The 24,272-nt window shown below is 35.1% G+C and overlaps 2 protein-coding genes across 2 annotated transcripts in view; both read left to right on the top strand.

Annotated features, from left to right (window-relative positions):
* Nucleotides 1-6,039, top strand: part of LOC140159457 (uncharacterized) — a 154,376-nt gene extending 148,337 nt beyond the window's left edge. The window contains exon 5 of the mRNA XM_072182939.1: nt 5,823-6,039. Within this exon, the coding sequence (XP_072039040.1) occupies nt 5,823-6,039 (217 nt within the window). The remainder of the gene's footprint in view (nt 1-5,822) is intronic.
* The window catches only part of LOC140158792 (repulsive guidance molecule A-like), a 253,981-nt gene that overhangs the window by 137,831 nt on the left and 91,878 nt on the right, over nt 1-24,272 (top strand). Inside the window, exon 4 of the mRNA XM_072182007.1 lies at nt 21,004-21,109. Within this exon, the coding sequence (XP_072038108.1) occupies nt 21,099-21,109 (11 nt within the window). The 5' untranslated portion in view covers nt 21,004-21,098. The remainder of the gene's footprint in view (nt 1-21,003; nt 21,110-24,272) is intronic.

Raw genomic sequence — 24,272 nt, 5'->3', positions numbered from 1 at the left:
ATTTATATTGAAATTCATTGAGAATCACACCACCACTATTTATAAGCTTTCTACAAGTAAAATTTGATTTTTTGTTGTTAACTTTTGGGAATATGCATTTAATTTTAATTGGATAAGTTAAGTAGCCCCAAAACTATTTGGACTTGGCCCAAATTTGGATTTAAGCCGATGCGTAACCATTCCAAAAGTATAATGAAAATCATGGTGAGCCAAAGCTTATTGCACAAAAGGTATTTCTTGATTTTATCAAAGTTGAAAAGTTGTTAACTGTCTGAGCAATTATTATAATCTATAAGCAATTGATCCTGTAGGACCCTGTCCTAGATTTGGAAGAATAAAAATGAATGCTATGCTATTGGTAAAATTGGTTGGGAAAAGCTAAAAATACCTGATTTAATGATTGTATCAGATTTGATGAAGTAATTGCTTTCTTTATCTTGAAATGACTTGAATCGTTAAACCGTTGCAGCAAATTACCCAGTAATTTGTAAACAATTGACACTTTGAGACTTTCCTTTTGCATAGTTTATTAATTTATTACTACAACATTCCAATCAGATGGAGTATTTTCAAATTCTTGTGAAGAAATAGTGTTGCCATGGTTATACTCAATTACCCAAATCAAATACCAGAAAATCACATCAAAAGATTAAATTTACCTTGGTTTGCACACCTGATTGAGACTTGTAATAAAACTGTTGTTACTATGGTAACTCATTACTCAAATAACAACTTGATAGTCTTGACCATTTCAAGTTAATCACTTTCAAAAATCCCAGTTAAATTTGCTCCGAAATAAGCTCTTAATTTGGTCGCCCTGCACCTGGTGCACCTTGCTAGCACCACAAACACCAGTCCTCCACTCCACTGGAAGTGAGAGAGAAAACAGAATAGGATGAACGAAGAAGGACACACATGAACATTTGTTAGAAAATGATCTGCTAAATAAGGGTGTCCCTAACTCGATGTATGCTAAGATTAGCACCCGTAGCTCTCAGTGTAATAGGTAAACTTACCCAAATGTCAAGCAGTGCTGTGCATGAGAGAAGCAATTTGGTCCACAAGTGTAGTAATTACTTTAAGTTGTACTGTAGCCTGTAGCAAATGCTTATATGCACAGAATATGAACACCTTGTAGGAAGGGGAAAAGTTCAGCCTTTTCTGTCTGTCTCTTTGTCTGTTTTTCTATATTATGTCTGTATGTCTCTTTCTTTCTTTGTTTTCTGTATGTATCTTTCTCCACTTCTCTATCATGTTTTCTTTACTTGTCTGTTTGTCTCTTTTGCTTTCTGTTCTTCTCTGTGTGTATCTATTTCTCTCTTTCTGTCTGTCTGTCTCGCTCCCACCGCCCCCATACACACACCCCTACACGTTTTCACTGACAACTGTGGACCCGTATTGTGTGTGTGATTGTTAACAGTGAAACCGTGGACCCACACACACAGACATAATCATAATCCAAATGTGGACCTCTGTGATATTTCACCGCTAACCGTGGACCTGGTATTACACCTACGATAGAGGACCCTACCCCATATGCAAAGTTATCTGCCATTGTCTTACGACCATGGACGTCCACGTTTCGCAGTGTGTGTTTTTTCACTACATAAATGTGGACTCAAAGTCCACGTTTGTAGGTGAAAACAAACACACACACTATCTCTCTGTCTCCTCTCTCTGTCTCTCCATTCCCCCTTTCAGGTAGTCTTCTCTCTTTACTCACCTGTTCATCATCTCCATATATACATATCTCATAACCCTCTATTTTTTTTCAATCTAACGATATGAAGCAGGCTTCAATCCTTCAACATGTATCAGTTGCAGTACCTTACAGCTTTATACATGAATAAATCATCTTGTCTGGAGAGACATAACTATGCTATGTTCTAATTACTAGTGCCTGGTTTTTGTTTCAATTACAAATTATAATGAATATCCATCTGATCACTGGCTCATGTTGAAGAATATCAGACTAAGAAGCTGTCTCAAGTTCACAAACTCCAGATAGGGATACCGGTAATGTACCATATTTACTTAAAGGTTCATTCAATGATTTACTAATCCATACGATCATAAAAATCATCAAAATTCAGATTTTGGTACCTTTGTCATTGTCGTAGATGTGCTAACATAGCCTGCTAGTGGTTCAGCCGAAAGCTGTTTATTAAAGACAAAATAAGCCATTTTACATGGAATATGTAGGGCTTCAACTTTGTCAATACTGCTGTTTTCCTTGTTGTTTTTTGCCATTTTTTACTTTTCAAAAATAATGAAAATTTTAATGACTTATCCTTCACTTAAAGGCAATTTATAAAAATGTTTAATTTTTGTACACCTCCGCTGGGATCACTGAATGGGCCTTTAATGCCATTTTGTTTTAAAATAACAGGTAGCAAATCTCACTGCTACTGCTAAGTTACTAACTTGTGCCTATTACTGGTTAGAAATCTTCAGATGCAGTTAACGTATAGCTTTAAGCTTAGTTGTGCTTCGTCTAATAGAGTGACCTAATTAACTTGTATTCTACACTACGACACAACTCAGGTGCTGTATATTTTGAATCCAATTTCAGCATCTATCAACATAAGTTTTATTTAATTAAGGTGATCACCTGAAACCATCCATCATCAACCTGCTGTAATTCATTTCCCTCCTCCCGCATCAGAAACACACCTCAAATCATATCAGAGCTGCAAAGACAATGATATTAAGAAAACCTACACCTTATTTACAGCGCTAGCCAGACGTACCCATGTTTTCTGAACTCCCAATGATGTTGGCCTTTATTGAAGACACCTAAGGGTATTTTCTGTTGCTTATCAAATAACAAGTTAATGTTGAAAAGGGGAAGCAATATCGTAGAGACTTATTTTTCTTTCCATCGGACATGTTGCCATATAGGTCATAGGAGAGAAAAGAGAAGACAATTACAGTTTTTTCTTTCCACTCAATTCATCATGTTATCAGAATGGATCACATGAGATGGATTGACAAGAGGAAAATATCATTACAGATATTAATGACTCTAAAGATTCAGATTTTACTCTCACATATATTTTTCATATGATCCATTTATGCATATCATTTTAAGATTGTAATTTCTCTGTGAAAGTGGCTGTGGTGATTTGGACATTAATACCTGGTGCACTTGAGATCTCTGGACTGTGGCAGGTTAAATGCTATCTTCAGTAGATAGAGAAATAGCCGAATGCTATCTTCCGTGGATAGCAAACTGTTTTCTTCAGCAGATAGTTAAAAATTATTGTTATCTTTACTAGATAGCTAAATGCTAGCTTCAGTAGATAGCAACATGTTTTGTTCAGAGCAGATAGCTGAATGCTATCTGCAGTAGATAGTAAAATACAATCTTCAGCAGATTGCTGATGTTATATACTTTCTTGTTCATTGATTGGTTAAAAGTGGATCACATGAACAAAACTAGTTTTACCATCAGTACTCTCATCTGTAAATAGTGCTTTTAAGTTGTAAATAGTTTTTTTCAGAGTCCTAGATGAGCTGTAAATAGGAGCTCCAATCCGTAAATAGTACTTTTGACAATACTGTGTGCTATGTGCACGCTTTCTTTGCGACAAAACAGTTCACATGCATGCAACTACCATATTTACTGTAAATGGTTAGTCTGATTTATCCTGTTTAACTTTTTGAAGGGTAGTGAGTACAAAATGTGAATACTTTTAACAAATCAATGAACAAAGAATATATTAATGAAGTATATCAAACAAAATAATACTGCCTTTGTTTGAGGTTCTGGTTAAAACTGCGGCCCCTCTGAGTGGTTATATCAATAATACTATTTTTAGGAAACTAGTATTTTTGATCTCACCTCAGGCCCCTAGTTTAACCAGAACCTTCAGAAGACAGTAAAATGCTATCTCCAGTAGATAGCAAAATGCTATCTTCAGTAGATAGCAAAATGCTGTCTTCAGTAGATAGTAAAATGCTATTTTCAACATATAGCTAAATGTTATCTTCAGCTGATAGCAAAATGCTATCTTCAGTAGATAGCAAAATATTATCTTCAGCAGATAGCTAAATATCATCATTAATACTCAGCTAAACTGCCGGTTGAAAGTGCTTGATTCAATAATGTTTATTGTTGTAAAATGAACTTGTTTTATACCAGTCTGATGATTGTTGCTATGCTATACGGATGTGTAGCATGAAACTGACAGTAACTGATACAAAAACATGTAACAATTAAACTCTTTTCTGTACAACTATATCTTAATTTTATCATCAAAACATATAAATGTGTACATTCTGTCTGTCTGTCTGTGTGTTTGTCAGTCTACCTTTGTGTCTGTCTGCCTTCAGTCTGTGTGGAGTACATGTCTACATCAAGCTGTATAACCTGTAGGGGTTTCAATATTGAATAGTAGGCCTTGTAATAATTGGATGCAATCTCCACAAATCAAATCGAAATATTTTATTAATTTCTTGCTCAGCCCTGAGGTTCTAAAATCCTTGGTACAAAATGCGGCACTATTGACTCATCTCATGATGTAATCATTCATGTTACCGATGTTGTGCAATAATGTTATGTATTCAGTGAAAACATTCATGTTCTATAAGCTTTTATCCCCTCAAACCATCCTAACATTTGTGATAGATGTTTGTTCATGTACTTTTGGCACAATCAGAATGCTGTGAAAAGTCTGACAACTTCAAGAACTAATCATTAGAAGATGATTTAACCCTCAGTACATACAGCTGTGGTGTACGGGTCAAAAAGTTTTCAAATTTACTGAAAAAATTCAACATATGTTCCCTTTTATGATTATTTTTGTTGGGTTTTACATACAAATATCAGTACAAATATTTCTTGTTACCCTGAAATTCTGACATCAAAGTGGGAGCTGTCGGCAAGGTACTTAGTTGAATGTGTAGTCTTAGAACCGGGTAATGATACTTTAAGAGTTGCTACCTCGTATGCAAATTACTTCAGCTACATGATTAATGCATACAATCATATGAGAGAATTGTAACGATCATTCACAAACACACTTTCTCTCAAGTACTTTGCTTATTTGCCTTGAGCAACCAGTATCCCTGAAACGGTTTTCGTGTGACAAGTTTGGCGTAAAACACCCTCGTTGCTGTCGTTCATCTTAAGCGCTACTAGAATTAGTCAACCGGCTTGTTTTAGTTACATGTATGTTCAGTTCCCACACAACCAGGAACATGGTTAGAATGCTCAAACTTGATTATTTGGTACAAAAAGGAGTTAACTTAGTTTTGTTAGATAACAAAACTTAAACAAGTTAAAGTTGCAAAGGGACAAGTTATATGGTTATCTTACATGGGGACTCATATGCATGTCTATCAATGATATCTTAGCTCTTGATTAGAGCCATGGCAAAATCCTAACCAGTCAAGTATTTCTTAACCTGTTATCAATTTTATCGGGGCATTTCATGATCCACAGCCTCATCCCCCACTTTTCTAAAAGCAGGATGGGAATTTTTATACCATCAGAAACCTCTGGCTACATAATGTTTGATAAAGTATTCTTGTAGATTCATTTGCTTTGCAAAAATATTGTCAAATTTTTATGTTCTGTTAACAGAAAAAAATACATCACAGTGGCCTATGAGCCTAAGTAAGACACATAATACACATGCATAACTCGTAAACACAAAATCAGAATCAACTTAAATTGTGAGAATAAGCTTTTTTGTGTGGATGTTTACTGAAACATACCATAAAAAGAGAATGCTAAAATCACAAAATACTTCTTTAAAGTTGACTATTCCTTTAAAGCTGCTCCTACATGTTCCTGGTTTTATGTTTTCTGTGAATAGGTCACCTATCAGCACAACTCATCCAGGCACAGGGTACATACGTCAACTAATTGAATCCAATCCAAAGGCCGCTGCTGTCAACGTGAAAAGGGACGCTACAGAGACGCAAGGGGAGAGAAAAATCAATGCTAAATTTCAGCCCAATGAAAGCAACAATATTGACCCTGTATGGGTCAGGTATATACTACAGACTGACACTGCCAAATGCCAACCATGAGAGGTATTGCCAGAATTTCAAGATGACACCCAATTGGGATCCATTTTGATCATTTTTGCTGAAACTTTTTTTGTGTAATCGATTTATAAGTTTTTATAATCATGTTTAAATCTAAAGATGTTTAGAGATTTGATCATCTTCATCTTCATCATCATCATCATCATCATCACCATCATCATCATCATCATCACATCACCATCGTCATCGTCGTCGTCCTCATCATCATCATCATCATCATCATCATCATCATCATCATCTTCATCTTCATCTTCATCATCCTTCAGCTGTGGAGCAGGCGACAACAAAATTTATCCATACACAGCGATCTTTGGCAAGTGTGGCTATCTGTTCTCCTTGAATCATGCCTTCATCATTCCCTAGCATCTAGTATGTTGAATATAGGTTACATAGAATGTATGTGGTCATCTTCTTTTGTCATGAGTTGGTATGTCATGTATGTAGAGAATGATGATCTTCTAGTCTTGTAAGTGTTTCCTTCAGCAGATGAAGGATTTGCCCAAGTCAACCCTTGGCAACACTGTCAGTAAGCTATTTATTACAGTCTGTGTACTCTATTTTCTGGAGCAAAAAAGAGGAGAATTAGAAAATTGGAACAGCAGAAAAAATAGTGATGGCAAGTAACTAGCTAGAGCAATTCATGTATTTGGATTTTGTCAAAACATTGACAGGATAGCAAATGGAATTGGAGACAGTTTCAATAAGTCTAAGTGATACAATCCCAGTTGACATCAATTTGTGTACACTATTCACCAATGTACAGGGTGTCCCCTTCACAAAATTATCTATCTTAAACATTTTAGTGTTAAAATATATTACGAGTCTATCATAAAGATTTTAGTGTTAGGATAAGACTCACTGAATGGGGGAACATTTTGGAAGGCCAAAAGGTAGACCAGCAATATTTGGCCCAAAGTTTTAGGGCACCTGCACTAAACAATGTAGAAAAACAGTAGGATATATTCAAATATGCAAATGTACACACTTTATTCAGTTTAGAGATTTGTTTAGAGACGTGCCTCTCTGACAACTCTACTGCAGACAGTTGTTATCTACTGAAGATAGCATTTTTCTATCCGCTTAAGATAGCATTTTGCTATCTACTGAAGATAGCATGTTTGCTATCTACTGAAGATAGCATTTTGCTATCTACTGAAGATAGCATTTTGCTATCAGAAGATAGCATTTTAGCATTTTGCTATCAGTTGAAAATAGCATCTTGATATCAGCTGAAGATAGCATTTTGCTATCAGCTGAAGATGGCATTTTGCTATCAGCTGAAGATAGCATTTTGCTATCTACTGAAGATAGCATTTTGCTATCTACTGAAGATAGCATTTTGCTATCAGCTGAAGATAGCATCTTGATATCAGCTGAAGATAGCATTTTGATATCAGTTGAAGATGGTATTTTGCTATCAGCTGAAAATAGTATTTTGCTATCACTGAAGATAAAATAGGATTTTTCTAACAGCTGAAGATAGAAATTTTTAAAAACTGTGTCTCTGGACTAGTAACTAACATGACTAATCCAGCTCCCTGTCAAGTGGAGTATAGTTCGTCAAATTGCCTGGCACATGCTATCATGTGAAAAAGTGTTTTACTTTTTGAAAATGTGAAAAATTCAACTAACCAATTTCATGCACCATTAGCATGCATCGTGCTTTGGTGTGACTTTGAACCACTTTGTTTTAACACTTGTGTTCTTCATTAAATAGGTTAAATGCCTTTTACCCGTCATGGGCATTGCTTCCCATTGCAAATGGTGTTTAGCATTAAGCATGACTAAGCAATTGTGAATAATTATGCCTGTATATTTTTATTTAGTTGTAATGATTTGAAATCAAGTTACAAGAAATCAAATCAATTTCTTATATCAGAGATACAATTTCTCCACATTGGCCCAAGATGCAGGATGGCCTCAGAGCTGATCTAGAGGTTAAAGCTGAGGCCTTTAAATTGGCAGTATTTAGCTTAGTCTTTGTCAAAGATACTTAGAAGGGGGTCGAACACCGAAGACAAGATGTGAGAGGGCATAGCCCAACAGAGCCAGAGTACTCAATTTTATTATGCTATACTCCTACACATGTTGGTGGCTTGCATAGTACTAGTAGTTGGTTTCCCAGGCTGTGACAGAAACTATAATATAGCTGTAGGTATGACCACTCCACTCATTCACTTCATTAATCTAGTACATTGGTCTGTAGATCTGGGGCCTCTTAAACCATTCTGCCTCACCTGAACAAAATGAAACCATAATAAGCAGAGAAAGGGAAGAGGGAGAGGAAGGATAAAGAAAGAGGAAAGGGGAGCAAGAGAGTGCAGGAAGAAAAGAGAATGAGTGAAAGAGGGAAAAGATATGAAGAGCAAGGAGAGAGAAGAGAGGACTGAATAAGGAGAGAAAGAAAGAAACGATGGACATCAAGAGGCAGAAGGGTGAGACAGAGAATGTAATGAAGATAGGGAGAGAAAATGGAGAAGATGGGGAGATGGTGCAGATAGAGAGAGGAAGGTATGTGAGAGAGAGAAGCATGAGGACTGCAATATAACATGAGATTTTGGACAGTAAAGTGGTAAAAGAGTGAGAAAGATGAAAGAAATGAAGATTGGGAGGGAAAACAGATTAGGAGAAAAAAGGAAGAGAGGAAGGTGTATAGGTGAGAAAGAGAGAATGAGAAAAGAGCAAAGAGGTAATTGAGTTGGAAAGAGAAAGAAATAAAAATTGGAAGGGAAAATAAAGACAGAGAGAGAGAGAAAAATAATGAAGGGGAGAAAAAAAGAGGAAGGCATATAGGCATGATAGGTGAGACTGAGAAGATGATAACAGAATAACAATCTGCATAAGAGAACAAGAGATGGACAGCAAGAGGCAACACAGCAAGAAAATGAAAGAAATGAAGGAATAGTAAGAGAAAATGAATATATTGAGAGAAAATGGAGGAGAGAAGAACGCATGCAGGTGAGAGGGAGAGAGGAAGGCAGGCGAGAGCAAGCAGGTGAGGTAGAAACTGAGATGGAATGCTAGGAAGTGCATACAGGAAATGAATACTACTTTTGCGTAAAATATGCAGAGTTGCATGTGATGACTCATCACTGAACTTAACCCCCAGGGGTGTGAGGGAGCATGAATGAAACTAACCTCGTACCAAGGTATATATAGAGTATGAAGTGGTCCAAAAACATGAATAACACTTCACCTCTGAATAGTCTAGCTAGGTATGTGAGTGCTGTGCCATTAGCACTGACAGAGGCCAAGTATATTTGCAGAATGGTTATGGAGAACGCTCTTTGCGTACTCATTTGTGATCAGATCCAGCAAATTGAGTCACTTGTCACTTAAAATGGATTTAGGAAAGACGGTCAAAACCAGCCTCTAATTTAAAATATTGCATAGTTTCAGGCAACAAAAAACGTGAATATCTCGAAAAATATCAATTTAATCTGATCGTGGGTTTCTGCATACGTTCGATTTTAAAATGGTAGCGATAAAAGGTTTGAAATATTAATATTGATTGCATCGACAAATGACCCTTTTCACTTGCTTGTATGATCCACAAGGAAGCACCTTAATTTACTCCCTTTGCGTATTCGTAGAAGGAGACGCTGTTTTTAGACTGAAGCGTAAGTGCGGGTGCATATTAGTCGTGTCTGTCAAGTGGACTTGATTTTTTGATACTCAAGAGCATGTGTGAGTTTTATTCTTATAAGGGTTAAATGGATTGACTGGGTGGGTACTTGGATTTGGACTGGCATTAACGTTTGCATATTAAAAATATTTCCTTAAGTTGCAGAGGTTGGAACAATTTAAACATGTTTTTAAACACAAATGCTGATTAGTGTAAGTAAATTAATCAGCATTTGTGTAATTTACCTGGCATTCAAGATAAAAGTTAATAGCAATTTTCTTAAATATAAAAGAATGATTTAGAATATAAATAATGCCAATCAATGAAGATGCAATACAAGTATGATAGCAGAAAATTACAATTTTTTGTTTGATTGTTCATGCTTTAACACATTTTGTCTTTCTGTTTTTGTTTTTTAATATAATGTTGCCTTTTATCTGTGTAATTGTATGGTAATTCTGAGAAATACTCCAACATATTTATTTTACATTTATAGCTAAATAAGCATGATGAAAAAGGCTGTGAAAATTTTGTTTTAGCTTTATACTATATTTGGAAGTAGGAGATACACAGGGAACTTTATTGATGTGGCCCAGTACTGTGCCAGTGATGGGCCACATATATGTTGGTGCGGAATGGACCAGATGAAAAGGCTTTCATACGATCCAGCCAAAGTAACACTATGATTGGGCGCTTTTCAAAGGGCCACATCAAGCCACTTAAGGCCTATTCAGTGATTTGCTCATCCAGAGGATCATAAAAATCATAAAAATTCAGATTTCAACAGCCTCATAGATGTGCTAACATAGCCTGCTAGTGGTTAAGCCGAAAGCCATATATTAAAGACAAAATGAGACATTTTACATGAATCTGTACATAAAAGTATAGAAATTAACTCCATGTATTTGAATGGGGTTCAACTTTGTCAATACTGCTGTTTTCCTCTTTTTTTGCAAAATGTTTAAAGCAAAAATACCTAATGACAATTTTAATGACTTATTCTTCATTCTCAGGAAATTTGTAAACGATGTAAAGTTTTTTACACCACTGGTATCACTGAATAGGCTTTAAAGATAAAGCAAGCACCAGCACTGAGCAACACATAAGTCCTGTCAGAACTGGACCAGCTATGGCTACAATAGTAAGTCCGTAAGTGCCACACCATATTGAACCAATTGTGGCCAACTTTGTCTTATGATTCCAATGCTAGCGCTCACTTTATCACTTTATCTGACTCATTCCTGGTCCAGCACTGGGACAGTAGATAATGGCTTTTCTTCTGTTCCAGAACTGCACTGGTGGAGATTTGCTGTGTAGGAAACAATAAACAGAATGCCACTCCCATGGAGCAATTTAAGCCATTTTACTTTCTCTCCATATGGTATTTAAAGTACTATGGGGACAACAGCTTTTGAGAAAGAAAACAAAGTAGAACTAACTTCATATCACTCCAATTTAGCTCGGAAAATAGTGAAACAATTATAGACAAGTTAATTGACATTTGAGCTAGACAAAAGTGGATCATCCATGTTTTTTGTTGTAAGTTTCTCTAAAAGACATCCGCATCAACATATCAAAAAAGGAGAAAAAAGGAATAGGGGTCAAATTTCAAAATTGATAGACATTAAGATCAAATGTCAAATTTTGGTCTCCACAGGCATGACAGGGGAAAAAGTAAAAAATGCTCCAATTTTAATCAAACTGGTCTTAAATTGTTTCACTTGGAAAACATTTTAAACAAAGAATAGTTTGCCATACCTCAGGTGTTTTTTTTTTACCTAGGTAACATCACAAAATAGGATATGGTTAACATGATTCAATGGGTTTGTTACTTTTTTGCCCTAAACCCAGGTAACAAAACACCTGAGATATGGCAAACTATTCTTTGGGTAAAATGTTTTTCCTAGCGGAACAATTTCAGATCAATTTTATCATAATCGGAGCATTTTTAATTTTTTACCCATTTTTCATGTGTACACATGTTTAGTTTTTAATGGCAAAATATTGGACGACCCCAAAGATATTAATTTGCTAATAGTTGTTAACACAAACATGCCATACAGACAAGAGCATTTTGCTCTCCCACTCCTGTTTCGTACGGAGGACTTGAAAACAATAAATCTACTGTTGAATGTTTAAATTAATACTTCTGAGACAAAAGAAAAATACTTAACTATTTACATATGAAATGTGCCTAGATATACAATTAAAGCAAACATACAAATCCAATTTGTCCAACTACTCCAATAATACAGCAACAGAGCTGAACTAGAAATATAATTAAATTTTATCTTACATTTGCAATATTAATTAAGACATTGGAGATGAAAGATAAAGCCTCCATATTGAAATATGTAAACAATGTATTTACAAAGGAAAAACAAACAAAGCCTATTTGTTCTACTTTAATATAGAGAACTGATTCAAAAAGACAATTTTGAGACAAAATAGAGGCTCTTGATGTAAGAAGCTGGCAGAATATCACATCCAACTTGAGACAGAAGAGAAACACTTAAAAACATTTTGAGATAAAATCTGGCAATTGACTAATTGGTTCATCTCATGCAGGGCACATCCAATCTGCAATAGCCAATCAAAAACTATCAAGATACTGCTTAGAGGTGTTATTCTAAATACTCAAGTGCTGCCGTTATTTTTCTTCTTCCAGGTCGTAAGTGTATTTTTCTGAGCTCATTGGTACATTTACCTTGTTTTATTGTACTAAATGATATTTGTATTGTTTTAAGTGTGGGAAAACAAAGACTGTCTCAAGTAGATAGCAAAGATCTAGAAATAGAGTCCATATTTCAAAACTGTTTATTTTATTTTGTTTGGTGCCAAACTACAATAATAACTTGACACTTAAAAGACAAATCATTAAAGGAAGATGAGCAATTGTTATGAAATGCTGATTTTATGTTGTTGGAGTGACCTTGAACATCACTCCAATGTGATGAGGACTAGCTTTTGTGTTGATCGTAGCTTTAGTTTTGGTGTGAAAACACTGTGTGTTATGTTACCGTTTTATCTTCGGGCATTGTTGGCAAAGTTGCACAGTATTTTGATTAAATTTTATGCCAAAATGATATATTGCCCTTACGTATTCATTTATGCAGTTAACCATACCCAAGACAATAAACTATTGCTTTTTACAAGCCAAACACAGCTCATTTCAAGACTAATATTTCATGTGGTTAATGATAAGATTTAGTGGTTTCCAATAATACTAAATCTCATTTTTCTTGCATGTATTTGGGGGGGCTTTGGGTAAAAGCAGGGGCGGCAAAAAGGAAGGGGCAGCAGAAGGAGGAGTGGCAAAAACAGTTATTAAAGAAAAAGGCGGAAAATGGTCAAATATGTTTGAAAACTATTTATTTAGGTTGCTTGTGTTATTATCTTTTTTTTTTGCTCTTAACTTTTTCAAACCACCAAAAAAAAAAAAAAAAATGCTTTTCAGGATGTTGAAGGGGGCGGCAAAATTGCACCTTTTCTCCAGCCTCTGCCGGGTAGGAGAAGCCACGGAACGCCACTGGTTTTGATAGGGAAAACAAGGGTATGGATGTGTGGTAGGCTGAGGCTGCAACAAGAAACATCCTCATTTGAATAGTAAGCCTTACCACTTTTTAGTCAGGCCAAATACTTGTTCTCAGCGCTGTTCAACTTGTCAATATGAAGGAGGCAAACATGAATGAAAACACATTATGTGTGAAAAGACAGTGTTTCTCTTACACATGTTTGTCATGAGAGCACCTCTGGCATGCATAAAATAACTTGTTGATACATATTTTGCGGTTGACTTGAACCGCAACATTATTACTTACACTTAAAATATCATGCCAAACCTATAGCAAGAAAAAAATTGATCTTGAGAACAATATCATGGTCATAGTGACCCAATAATGAACTGAAATTCAATACTTGGGTCTGTTTTGGTAGCCCCCAGCCTAAGGCGAACTCAATATTGCAACAGCTAATTTTTCACCCATTCTGACATCAGTAACTTAATCATATTATGCATAGCCCCGATATGTTTGGGAACATGGTTGGGTTGTTCTTGTGTCACATGCAGTTGTATAGGATAATAGAAGAATTTCTTCATTTTTTTGTACAAAAATAACTTATTTCTTCTTATATAAAGTTTGGACTAGTGTGTATTTTGTTCGTTTTATATCTTCTTTAACCTGAGTTACTCATAATTTCAGTGGATAATCCTATGTTCTTTCATGAGACCCAGTGAGATTCTGCTTTGTTTTAAGCTTACTTCACAGATTTGTTTGGCAAAATAGGTTAGAATTGAAACATTTTCAGCCTTTTCATTTTACAAGAGATAAATTTACACAGAAAAACTTACACAGAAAAGTGTTAAAGTGTCTTTGTAGATAACATGGATAAGGCCAAAAAAAAAGGTTTGTCTCAAAGCTCACGAGCGGTTTGAAAACAAATGCTAAAATGTAATTTTTTTTTTTTTCCTGACTTGGTAATTTTATGGTATTTTGAGGAAAAAAATCTAATTTTCACAGAATTTTTCCGGAAAAAACTATTAAAAAAAAATTTGTTTTTTGAAATAAAAATTTTTTCTGCATTTCTTTTTCTTCAAAGTGCGTGATTTAACAAACGCGCGCACAAGCTTTGAGACAAACCCTTTTTTTGTGTGTGTAATCTGTAACTACTTTTGAGGTTTCTTTTGAACCTTTCTTGATAATACATCCCGGCAATACATCAAGTTAATGTAAGATTCACCGAGCATGCTCATAAGACACATGCTCCAAAGATCTCAATCTCACGTGACTGGATTCCTGAAGAACTACATTGAATTCCTGAAGTGTGGCAAACATGAAGAACATAACCAATCCAGCTGTCGGAACAAATTAAGTTTGAACATTGTCTAGCTCCCCAATTAAATCGAGTAGGGCCCTATGTAATAAAAGTAGTATACCAAATACGAGTAGGGGATGTCATCTCCAAGCTTGTCTCCTGAACATCTGATATGGTTATATGAGCCATACCGGAGTTTGAGTTATATCTGTGCTAAATATCGCCTTGTCACAGGGTAACTTGCTTCATACGCCTTTTTATTTCTCTCCTTTTTTTCCTTTGATCGCTTTATAGGTAAACAGGCCATGATGCTCAGAGGTGTACTTAAGAAACTGATGCTTTGATTCGGTGTGTTCAAAACTTTGTAAAAATAAATCCTCTCTTTTGTAGTTAGTTAAGTACCGACACAATCTGTTGTAGCAGGCATGTTGTTTTTGCACTTCAACATGTATTAAAGTAATACTTAATAATTGGGAATGACTCTTGCATTTTTTGTCAGAAAATGAAGTTTCTGTGACATATTTTTATGAGAAATGTATCCAAAAATTGACTTTTTCATTTTCATTTCACTTTTATGCTCACTTCACATTTCAGTTGAAGTCAAAGTGAACCTGTATTAAAAGTTTTCCATGTTTTGACATATTGTCTCCTGATCAAAAAAACAATTTTTTCAGGATTGCAACATCTACATCTTCTTGAAACTTTCATTGCAAGGTATACATTGCCAGGGGTAGGGTAGATCAAGAGGTATTACCAAGGCCCAACAATGTACATGTGAGATATATTGCTTTGTACAATTTGATGTAAACCCAAGTCAAAATGGCTCTCCTTTTTAATTGTTTAATGTAACAAACTCTCTTTTCTTCAGATGGTGCAAATTCCCATGAAATTGATCATTTTTAGTGGCAAAATTTAACATTTTCCATACAATTTGTTAATTCCCCTGTGCAATCCACAAAATGTTCCATTAATATCTTCAAAAGCATCCCATTTCAGGTACACATGATAGTGACTTCTTCCTCTCAGTCACATCTACCCTCTCATAGAGTGCCATTTTTTCAAATCCTGAATCTGGCCCTGCACACATATCATGTTACTTTGCTCAACGTTTGCCTTTTCAAACTAACACATATGTCTTGACTGAACCAATGATGACCAATTTTCAAGCCGCCTCACTTTAACTTAATTTTCCTCCCCTAATAAACTTGATCTAAGTATTAATTTCACAATGACGGTGGTAAGAAGAATAGAGTGTAAACCGAGATTGCTGGGCCAACAGGCTTACCGTGTGTACTGTAAATATAATGCGGCGGTTACTATTTCAAATGTGAAAGGGTGAGAATAGAGTAATCTTGTTATTCCAAAAACAACAACCAAGATGGAGTGACCTCTACACTGAGGTACAATCAGGGTTATCCATGATGACGCACTAGAACGAGCCACAAAAGCCGCGAAGCTGCTACATCTTGCTAAAAATGGTCAATGGTCAGTAGTTTTGTTAAATTTCCTTATTATATTCACAGAATCTGTGAAGTGCTAAATAGCCTTTGCAAAGGCCACTTTGGGTTTCATTTTCAAGTAGAAAGACAACATTTATACCTGGGGTGGGTGGGGTCTGTTTCCCTAGACATATGGGGTTGGGTTTTTCACAGAAAATGTCAGAAAAGCACCTGTACCCAACTATTAAAATTTTGGGTGCTCTCTGCCATCTAATTGAAGGATTTCTTTGCTCATAGCATTAAAAGCACCCCACTATTAATATTTTGGGTGCTTTCTTCCACTCAATCGGACAATTTCTTTGCTAAGTTCAGCAAAAGCACCCCTGGAACCACCCAAATATAAAGATTTTGGGTGTTTTTTTTTTCCTTACAGTGAAAATCAGGCTTCTTGAACATGATGGTGTGCTCTCTAGCCTACCCCCTTGGTCTGAAACGGGGTTGCCAAACCCACAATTTTGTAGCCTAATTAAACAACTTTTAAAGATTTTCTCTGTGACATTTGACAATCGTCTGTCCTATAGAAATCAATGTTAGAAAAATATTGGATGACTTGTAATTGTAAACATTCCTGCAGCTTCTTGTAATTTAATGTCCCAAAGAAGCCAACAACAAAGAACACAATTGGGAGACTTTTTGGATATTAGACTTACGATTTGGATAAAAATTGTTGACAATCCTGGTTTTAAATACTATGTCATGCAACCCTGGGTTGAATGACAGACTAAGAAACCTAGAGGACAGGATTGGTTCAGTCTGCAGATATGAGGATGATAACGCTCCCTCCGCTGAAGCAATCCATTATAAAACCACTAATTCATATGGTACTTCAGGCATGTTAGATTTCACATGAAAGAGTATCAAAGTTTGTCTAACTGGTTATGACATAATGAAGAAGCAGGGCATTCTTTTGATGAGGTATAGAGTTGTAAACCCCTCTCCTGAAGTCCCTTAGGAGAGGTTTAGAAGAGCTAGTTTAGGAGGATTATGTTTAACAGAGCTGCTTAGAGCATCTTTTGAGGTCTGCTAAATAGTTTTCATCTCATTGTATTATACATTAAATGAGCAAGACAAAATAAAGACTGTGTAATGATTGTACCGAGATGAGCTAAACATCATTCTTACATACCCATGGTATCAGAACAATCATTCTTGCTCTCCTCTATAAAATACAGTCCCTGCAACAGGAGCTGCACCTAAGTGTTAGAAAAGAGAAAAAATGGTTTCTTGGCATTGTATGCATTGGGACATTTTTACCGAACTGATTTTTAATGAAAACTATATCATTTTTGTGAGTGCTGGTGGGGGTATACTTATTTTATTACATTTACAACTTTCTTATAAATGAAATTACCCAAACAAATAAAGAGAGAAAAAATGGAATAAAGAAAAGAAACAAAAAATGTCATGGATTAGAATAAACAATTTGAATAAAATATGAAAATAATAAAAAATTAATTGAAACACCTATGGAAACATAATGCACGGAATTGCTTTAATTTCAAGATTGAAGATTGGACATGAGCCATACTTTCACTCCATTACAATTTGCTTATCTCTTTATCAAAATATTTCCCAATCCTAAATATGCAATTAAGCAAAATATGGTTTAAGTTTCATTTGTAATTCCTTTTGCAAAAAGTACAATGCACCAAAAGTGTAAATTCCCAAAATTTAATTAAAATATTTGCCTTTTGTATTGCAATTAATATGCAGACGAGAAGTATATTTATTTACCTGTTAATACACCAAAGCAAAATATGGCAGACATATATTTTTTCTAGGTTACAGACAAAAGGGTTTTTAATCCTAGAATTTGTTTCTGTGTATCGGACACGTAAGGATACTGTGTATAATGTGTTGATAATCAACTTGATTGATGTGAAGCAACAGCTTGACAATAGGACTTGGCTGCATGGATTGAGAAATAAAACTGTTCTAGCTTTTGCATGCGGTATCGTAAAATTTGGTTATATTTTACAATACTTTCTTTAGTGACAATTTTTCATGAATTCATGGTATGGTAATATATTCTTTGAAGTTTTGATGTCGTTCCTGAGAAATTTGTCCATATTTATATGGTTATCATGTGCGTATTTTGGGGGGCTTTGGGGCCCCGGGGGTCAAAGTAGGGCGGCAAAACGAAGGGGCGGCGGAAGAAGAAGGGGCGGCAAAAACAGGGGCGGCAAAAACGAAGGGGCGGCAAAAGCGAATTAGCAACGAAAAAAGGGCGCAACAAATTGAAAAGCATAAAAAATTTGAAAAAAGGTTGCTTTTAGGACGCTAGCAAAAATTCCTTTTTTTTTTTTTTTTTTTTTTTTTGCTCTTCACTTTTTCAAACGACCGTGAAAAAAATGGGTCAACCTTTTCGGGCTGTTAAGGAAGGGGCGGCAAAATTGTTTCTTCTTCAGCCCCCGGGTTAGAGGCGGCCACGATGCGCCACTGGTTATGGTATATTTTATGGTATAAATTATGGTATAAGACCTAAAAATGAGGATGTACACACAAAAATAGCAGAGCAACCGAGGATACCCTGCAAGTGCAACCAAGGACATCCACAGTTTCCTGAACCTTCTCAGCACATCACAAAACTATCCTACAGTTGGAAAATCATCATACAGGTATATCAGAGTACAGCACAGAAGCCAGTGCTAGTGTAGGCCTATGTAACCATGTCTCATTTGATTGGATAGTAACAAGCAGACAAAAAATTCAGATGGGTCCACGGTTTGGAGACTAGCTTCGAATGAGCACAGTCCTCATTCGAAAGGAAAACGTTGTAGGTCCTCGTTTGCAGGTCTTGACAAGTTGGGTGTGTGTAAAAGTATGTGTGTGTATGGGATGCTTAACAATTAAAGGCATCTGTACAGGTACATGCATCTGTGCACGCCTTCATTATTATTTCTAGAATACGCACTGGCCCATAAGTATGAAAACGTGACAAAATATTATTGGCTTCAATTTGATGTATATTCTACTTCATATTTGCTCATTTGTTAAACTTAAAGATTCCCCATCTATTGCCATATCAGTTGCTTATACATGACCATATTTCCACGTTCAAAATAAAATACAGCAGCCAACAGAATATAATGAACACCACTGCTCCGCTGCTAGGTTTATCGACAACAACTTGAATTATTGTGACATTTCTTCAGGCATTATTTTCAATCGATCAAATTATTTTTAGTCCTTTTGATCTCCGTGTCTGTATGTACAGGCATGTTTTCATTCCAGCACTGAATTCTTTCCGACATGCAAACACTGAAAGTGTTTTTTGTATGTGTGGAGGTCCATGGGTAGCAGCATATCAGTACACTACACTCTTAGTGAAATTAAAGTGATGCTGGTTAAGACCCTTTTTTATTTATTTTTGAAATATTCTAAAAATAATGAAAGATTTTTATCAACACAATTTGCATACTTATACGATTTGCAGGGAAATGTTTAGCTCTTTCAGTAGGTCTTGTGATTCTTATGTAATATGTGACATCAGTATATTGATGTCACTATAGTTTCAATACCTTGACACATATCAGTGGCGTAGCGTGAGTCATCACATTGGGGGGCGCCGACCATGATTGGGGGGGGCAGTTTTTCGGCAATTTGGGATTTTTAAAAATTTCAGATCAATTGCCCCTATGAATGCCACTGCTTCAAGCAAATGCTCATGATATAAAAGTATAAATACCATTATTTTAGTCCCGATTTTAGTTGGAGAATGGTGTTAGTACACCGTAAGGGACAGGTGCTAATTATATTGAGATATAATTTTGGAGAAAAACATCTTTGATTTTTTAGACAAAAATGGTCTTTTAATAAATTGTCATGCTGCACCTTTGACAAGCAAACAGAAATACATTATGAAATAAAATTTAGAAAAATAAAAATTCATTGCTAACAAATGATACTAAATGTCACTACCTCCATTGTCACAACATGCTTCAAACACAAAGTACTTTTGCAGTTAAATGTTAAAAGTGTCCTACTCCATGTTCTCATTTTTGCTCCATTATTCATAAATGACAACAACAGCTTAACTCTGAAAGTCAATGTCTTTTATCACCATGGTAACCAGCATGAAAAGTGACATTTTTGTGCCATTTCTCCTTTACTTTGACATTTATCCTTTACAGCTTCATACACACCTGAATCCATAATAATGCTCCAAATATGGTCAAGACAACAAAATTTAACTGCGTAAAAAACTTGCCTTTCTGTTTTAGTCAAACACTTTCAATCTTAGATAAAATTCAAAATAAATGAACATTTTATTACTGAATCTATAATTAGACAACCTTAAAATGATTCATTTTGAAAATATTTAAAAATATGTCAAAAGTCAGGTGTGAAATAATTTTGGCTTAAAAAACAAAACTTAAACCTGATTTTTCCTTCAATTTAACTTCCTTTCCTAGTGTGTCTTATACATATTGGACACTGTGATGACATTATGAAAGATCTGTATGTGATATGGCTAATAATAGTTCCATTTAAAAAAAAAATTTTTTACTTAAATGAACATAATATCTGTATATGCATGTGTGGGCTGAATATTATTAATTTTTCCAAACATTGGCTGGTAAATATTTTGTCACTTTAACAATTGTTTTTTGTTAATCTTTTCTACAGATATTCATGAACATTTTATTACTGAATCTATAATTAGACAACCTTAAAATGATTCATTTTGAAAATATTTAAAAATATGTCAAAAGTCAGGTGTGAAATAATTTTGGCTTAAAAAACAAAACTTAAACCTGATTTTTTTCCTTCAATTTAACTTCCTTTCCTAGTGTGTCTTATACATATTGGACACTGTGATGACATTATGAAAGATCTGTATGTGATATGGCTAATAATAGTTCCATTTTTTTTAAATTTTTTTTACTTAAATGAACATAATATCTGTATATGCATGTGTGGGCTGAATATTATTAATTTTTCCAAACATTGGCTGGTAAATATTTTGTCACTTTAACAATTGTTTTTTGTTAATCTTTTCTACAGATATTCAAATCTCTTCACATCACATGTGCGTGCTTGGACAAGTTTTTCATTGCTGTTGCTATGGGGACTGATTGTCAAGAAAACGCCTCATTGCCATGATCAAAAGGTAGGTTTACATTTTTAAAATAAAAGTACATGACTTTTTTTTTAAATCCCAGAAAACACAAAACATTTCACAGTTTATATATTATATTTTGGTTCATCTCAAGTTTGGTAGTGACGTATGTGCGTATTTCTCGTGCCGCAGTATCAAATCGCGCGCGAAAAAGTTAAACGCACTGTGTGTGCACGAACGCGTACATGAGCGTTTTGTTGGCACGCTTGCAGCGCAACCGCGAAGAAGCATTGACGTCACTACCAAACTTGAGGTGAACCAAATTATAGGTTATATGACAGGGATAAAACATTTTGATAACAATCAGAAAACATTTTTGAAACCTTGATGCAAACATTCTGACAATATGCTATTTAAGAGTTGACAAAATATTTTGCATAATATTTTGCATACGTTTGCCAATAAATATTTTACATTAACACTTAATAACAGTGTTTTTTCATGTAAAATGTTTTTAAAATGTTTTCATGTCCTTTAAATAACCCAACATTTAAATGTTATTCAACTTTTTGACCAAAACCATTATTCAACTTTTTGACCAAAACCAAAATATGTTAATAACATGTTTATAAAATTTTAGAGACCATACACTCCAACCGAATCTAACCAAAGTATAAGCAAAACATAAGATTGTACAAAAATGCCAGTTCATTTAGCCTGGACTGCATTTAAGGCAATCAAAAATAAAACCTGTTTTATGGGCATGAGTGACTTAAATGTTGCATTTGGGGGATATTTTTACAAATTTTATTTTTGCTGTTTGCCTGTAAATTCAGCCATTTTAGGGACAAAAGTAGATCGATTTTGACTAAGAAATGCGAGCAAAGCGAGTGGTTTTGTTTACAGATTTTGGTGATTTTTTAGGGTCATTTGCAAAACAAACAAAAACAAAAAATGCTTGACTGGCCGACCCTACTCAAAAAGGTCCATCTGCCCATAGAACAGGGTTGATATTTTTCAATTGTCTAGGCAACAATGCAACAGAGTAATAAACAGCCAAACAAAAAAAGTTGTTGGAGATGGGGTTGATCAGCAGAGCCCAAATCTCATGGAACCTCTTCAACATTTTTGCTATTTGAGTAGCAACTAGCAAGTGCATGGGAACATCAAATAAATAAAATCCTCTGCAAACTTTTTGATGTACTTTAACCTGCAGATGTACTATACCATTGGTTACTGATCATTAAACAAAAAGAAAGATACCAATCATTGACTACAAGAAAGCTTACATTATGAAAGAAAATCATAAACAAGTCATTCAAACTCGGCACTTGTGTATGACACCTTATTACCACAAAAATCATATTTTCTATGAATATTGATTAGCCAAGCGGCTTAGCGACATCAAGTCTAAACATTCATCCTTTATTACAAGTGTTCTATTATTCATTCAAGGGAGATAAAAATCTTGAGATTGGATTGATTTGATTGATAATATATGACATTGATTAGCTTGGCCTCTTCTTGGTTTCGGATCAACGGACTGTGACATATGGTTAGGAAATGAATGACGAACCAGGTGAATGGTTGATCATTCATCCGATAAATTGAGTCTTAGGTAAACTAAAGGAACGTTAACAGAATTGCTCTATCGGTGGGACAAGGAGATAGCGTTTTTACGCCTACTCACAATAAAAGCGGGCGAACAAACTGGCAAACCTGCGGTACTCGCTGGGAATGTCGAGATGATTTGTTGTGTTTCTTTGCGATAACAATCAGTTGAAATTAATTCTGTTATCAAAATACGGCATGGTTCACTAGATCAAATTAGACACTTTTTAATAAGCTTATTGTGTCTGTGTATTTAGGCATCTAGGCTGACTTTGGTGTTAAACCTGAAATGGAACATCCATGGAAATGTTTGATCTTTTTGCTGGTTTTTATTGACACTGCCTCTGTGTGCAGCTGAAGTTGAGTTATTTGTGGTTACTTTTTGTCAGATTGAAGGAAATAAGTTACATATATTTGATATAGAACTTTGAAGTTGAACAATTCCATCATTTCCATGGGCTATGTTGGTTGGGAATGAAAAACAGTATTCAGAGAAAAATTGATAGTATTTGAATAATTTTGAATTAAAGAGTAAATCAAAAATTGTAAGTTCGAACCTTTGTTCCACCTCGATCTGCACACTTTTTGCAAAATACCCATATCATACTTTTAAAAAATGGTGTTTTTTGTGTGTGTGTTTGGTTGCTGCTGGGTTTTTAAAATATATCTATACAGAGCATTGAAATTGGAAATCACCATAATATACATGAAATGACACATCAAATGAATAATATCATCCACATTGTAAAATGTACTTAAAGGCCAGGGTATGAAGGGCTGACTTTATCTTCTTTTTTCCCAGGTACGTTTTTAACTGACAAAGCCAAAAAGCCACCCCTGAACATGCCTAATGTATACTTATTTTTGTTCACATTCATAGCAAATCATCTCCCTGCATGAACCAACAAAATAAGAACAACATCATCAGCATCGAATCATCCACATTGTATACACAGGTGTTTCACTTAACATTATCCACTAGGCCATGAAATATCTCCTGACAGGAAAACAACTAAAGTGAGTGGAAAAACTATGTCCATAGACCTCAAAGACACCTAGCCGACCAATTGTCAGCTCCGTTTTATTTCAAACGCTCAAGACTAGAAGCAGTAAGAGACGATAGCGGTATTTTAGTAGTGTATTGCTAGTCAGGATTGAGATCATTAGCTCTTGAGTTACGCTGCTCATGTGATGCTGTCTGACAGTTGGAGTGGCAAATTTTGCTCATGGTTAATTTTGCTTTCTGGGTTATTGTTGCATTATTAATCAAGCCCACACATAATGGTGAAAAAGTAACAAACAATTAAGTTGCTTATACATTTAAGGTGAACAGGAGTTAATTTAAGAAATATTGAAATAATCTAAAAGTTTGAAGTAGCATAATGTGAAAATAACTGCACAAATATTTCTTCCAATAGCCTATTTTTGCAAGACTGTGATGACCACATTAAAAGCAAGTCTATAACACATGACAAGTTGTTTTGTCATTTACTGTCTTTGCTGTTACATTACATGGGTATGCAAAAACAAAATTTCAACTTGCAAAATAATAACATGCAAAATAAAATTTCTGCAATATTTTACATTGTCCTCAAACTTTCTT

The sequence above is a fragment of the Amphiura filiformis genome, chromosome 8 (assembly GCF_039555335.1).
Source record: "Amphiura filiformis chromosome 8, Afil_fr2py, whole genome shotgun sequence".
NCBI lineage: Eukaryota > Metazoa > Echinodermata > Ophiuroidea > Amphilepidida > Amphiuridae > Amphiura > Amphiura filiformis.
This window is presented reverse-complemented; position numbering and strand designations above follow the sequence as displayed.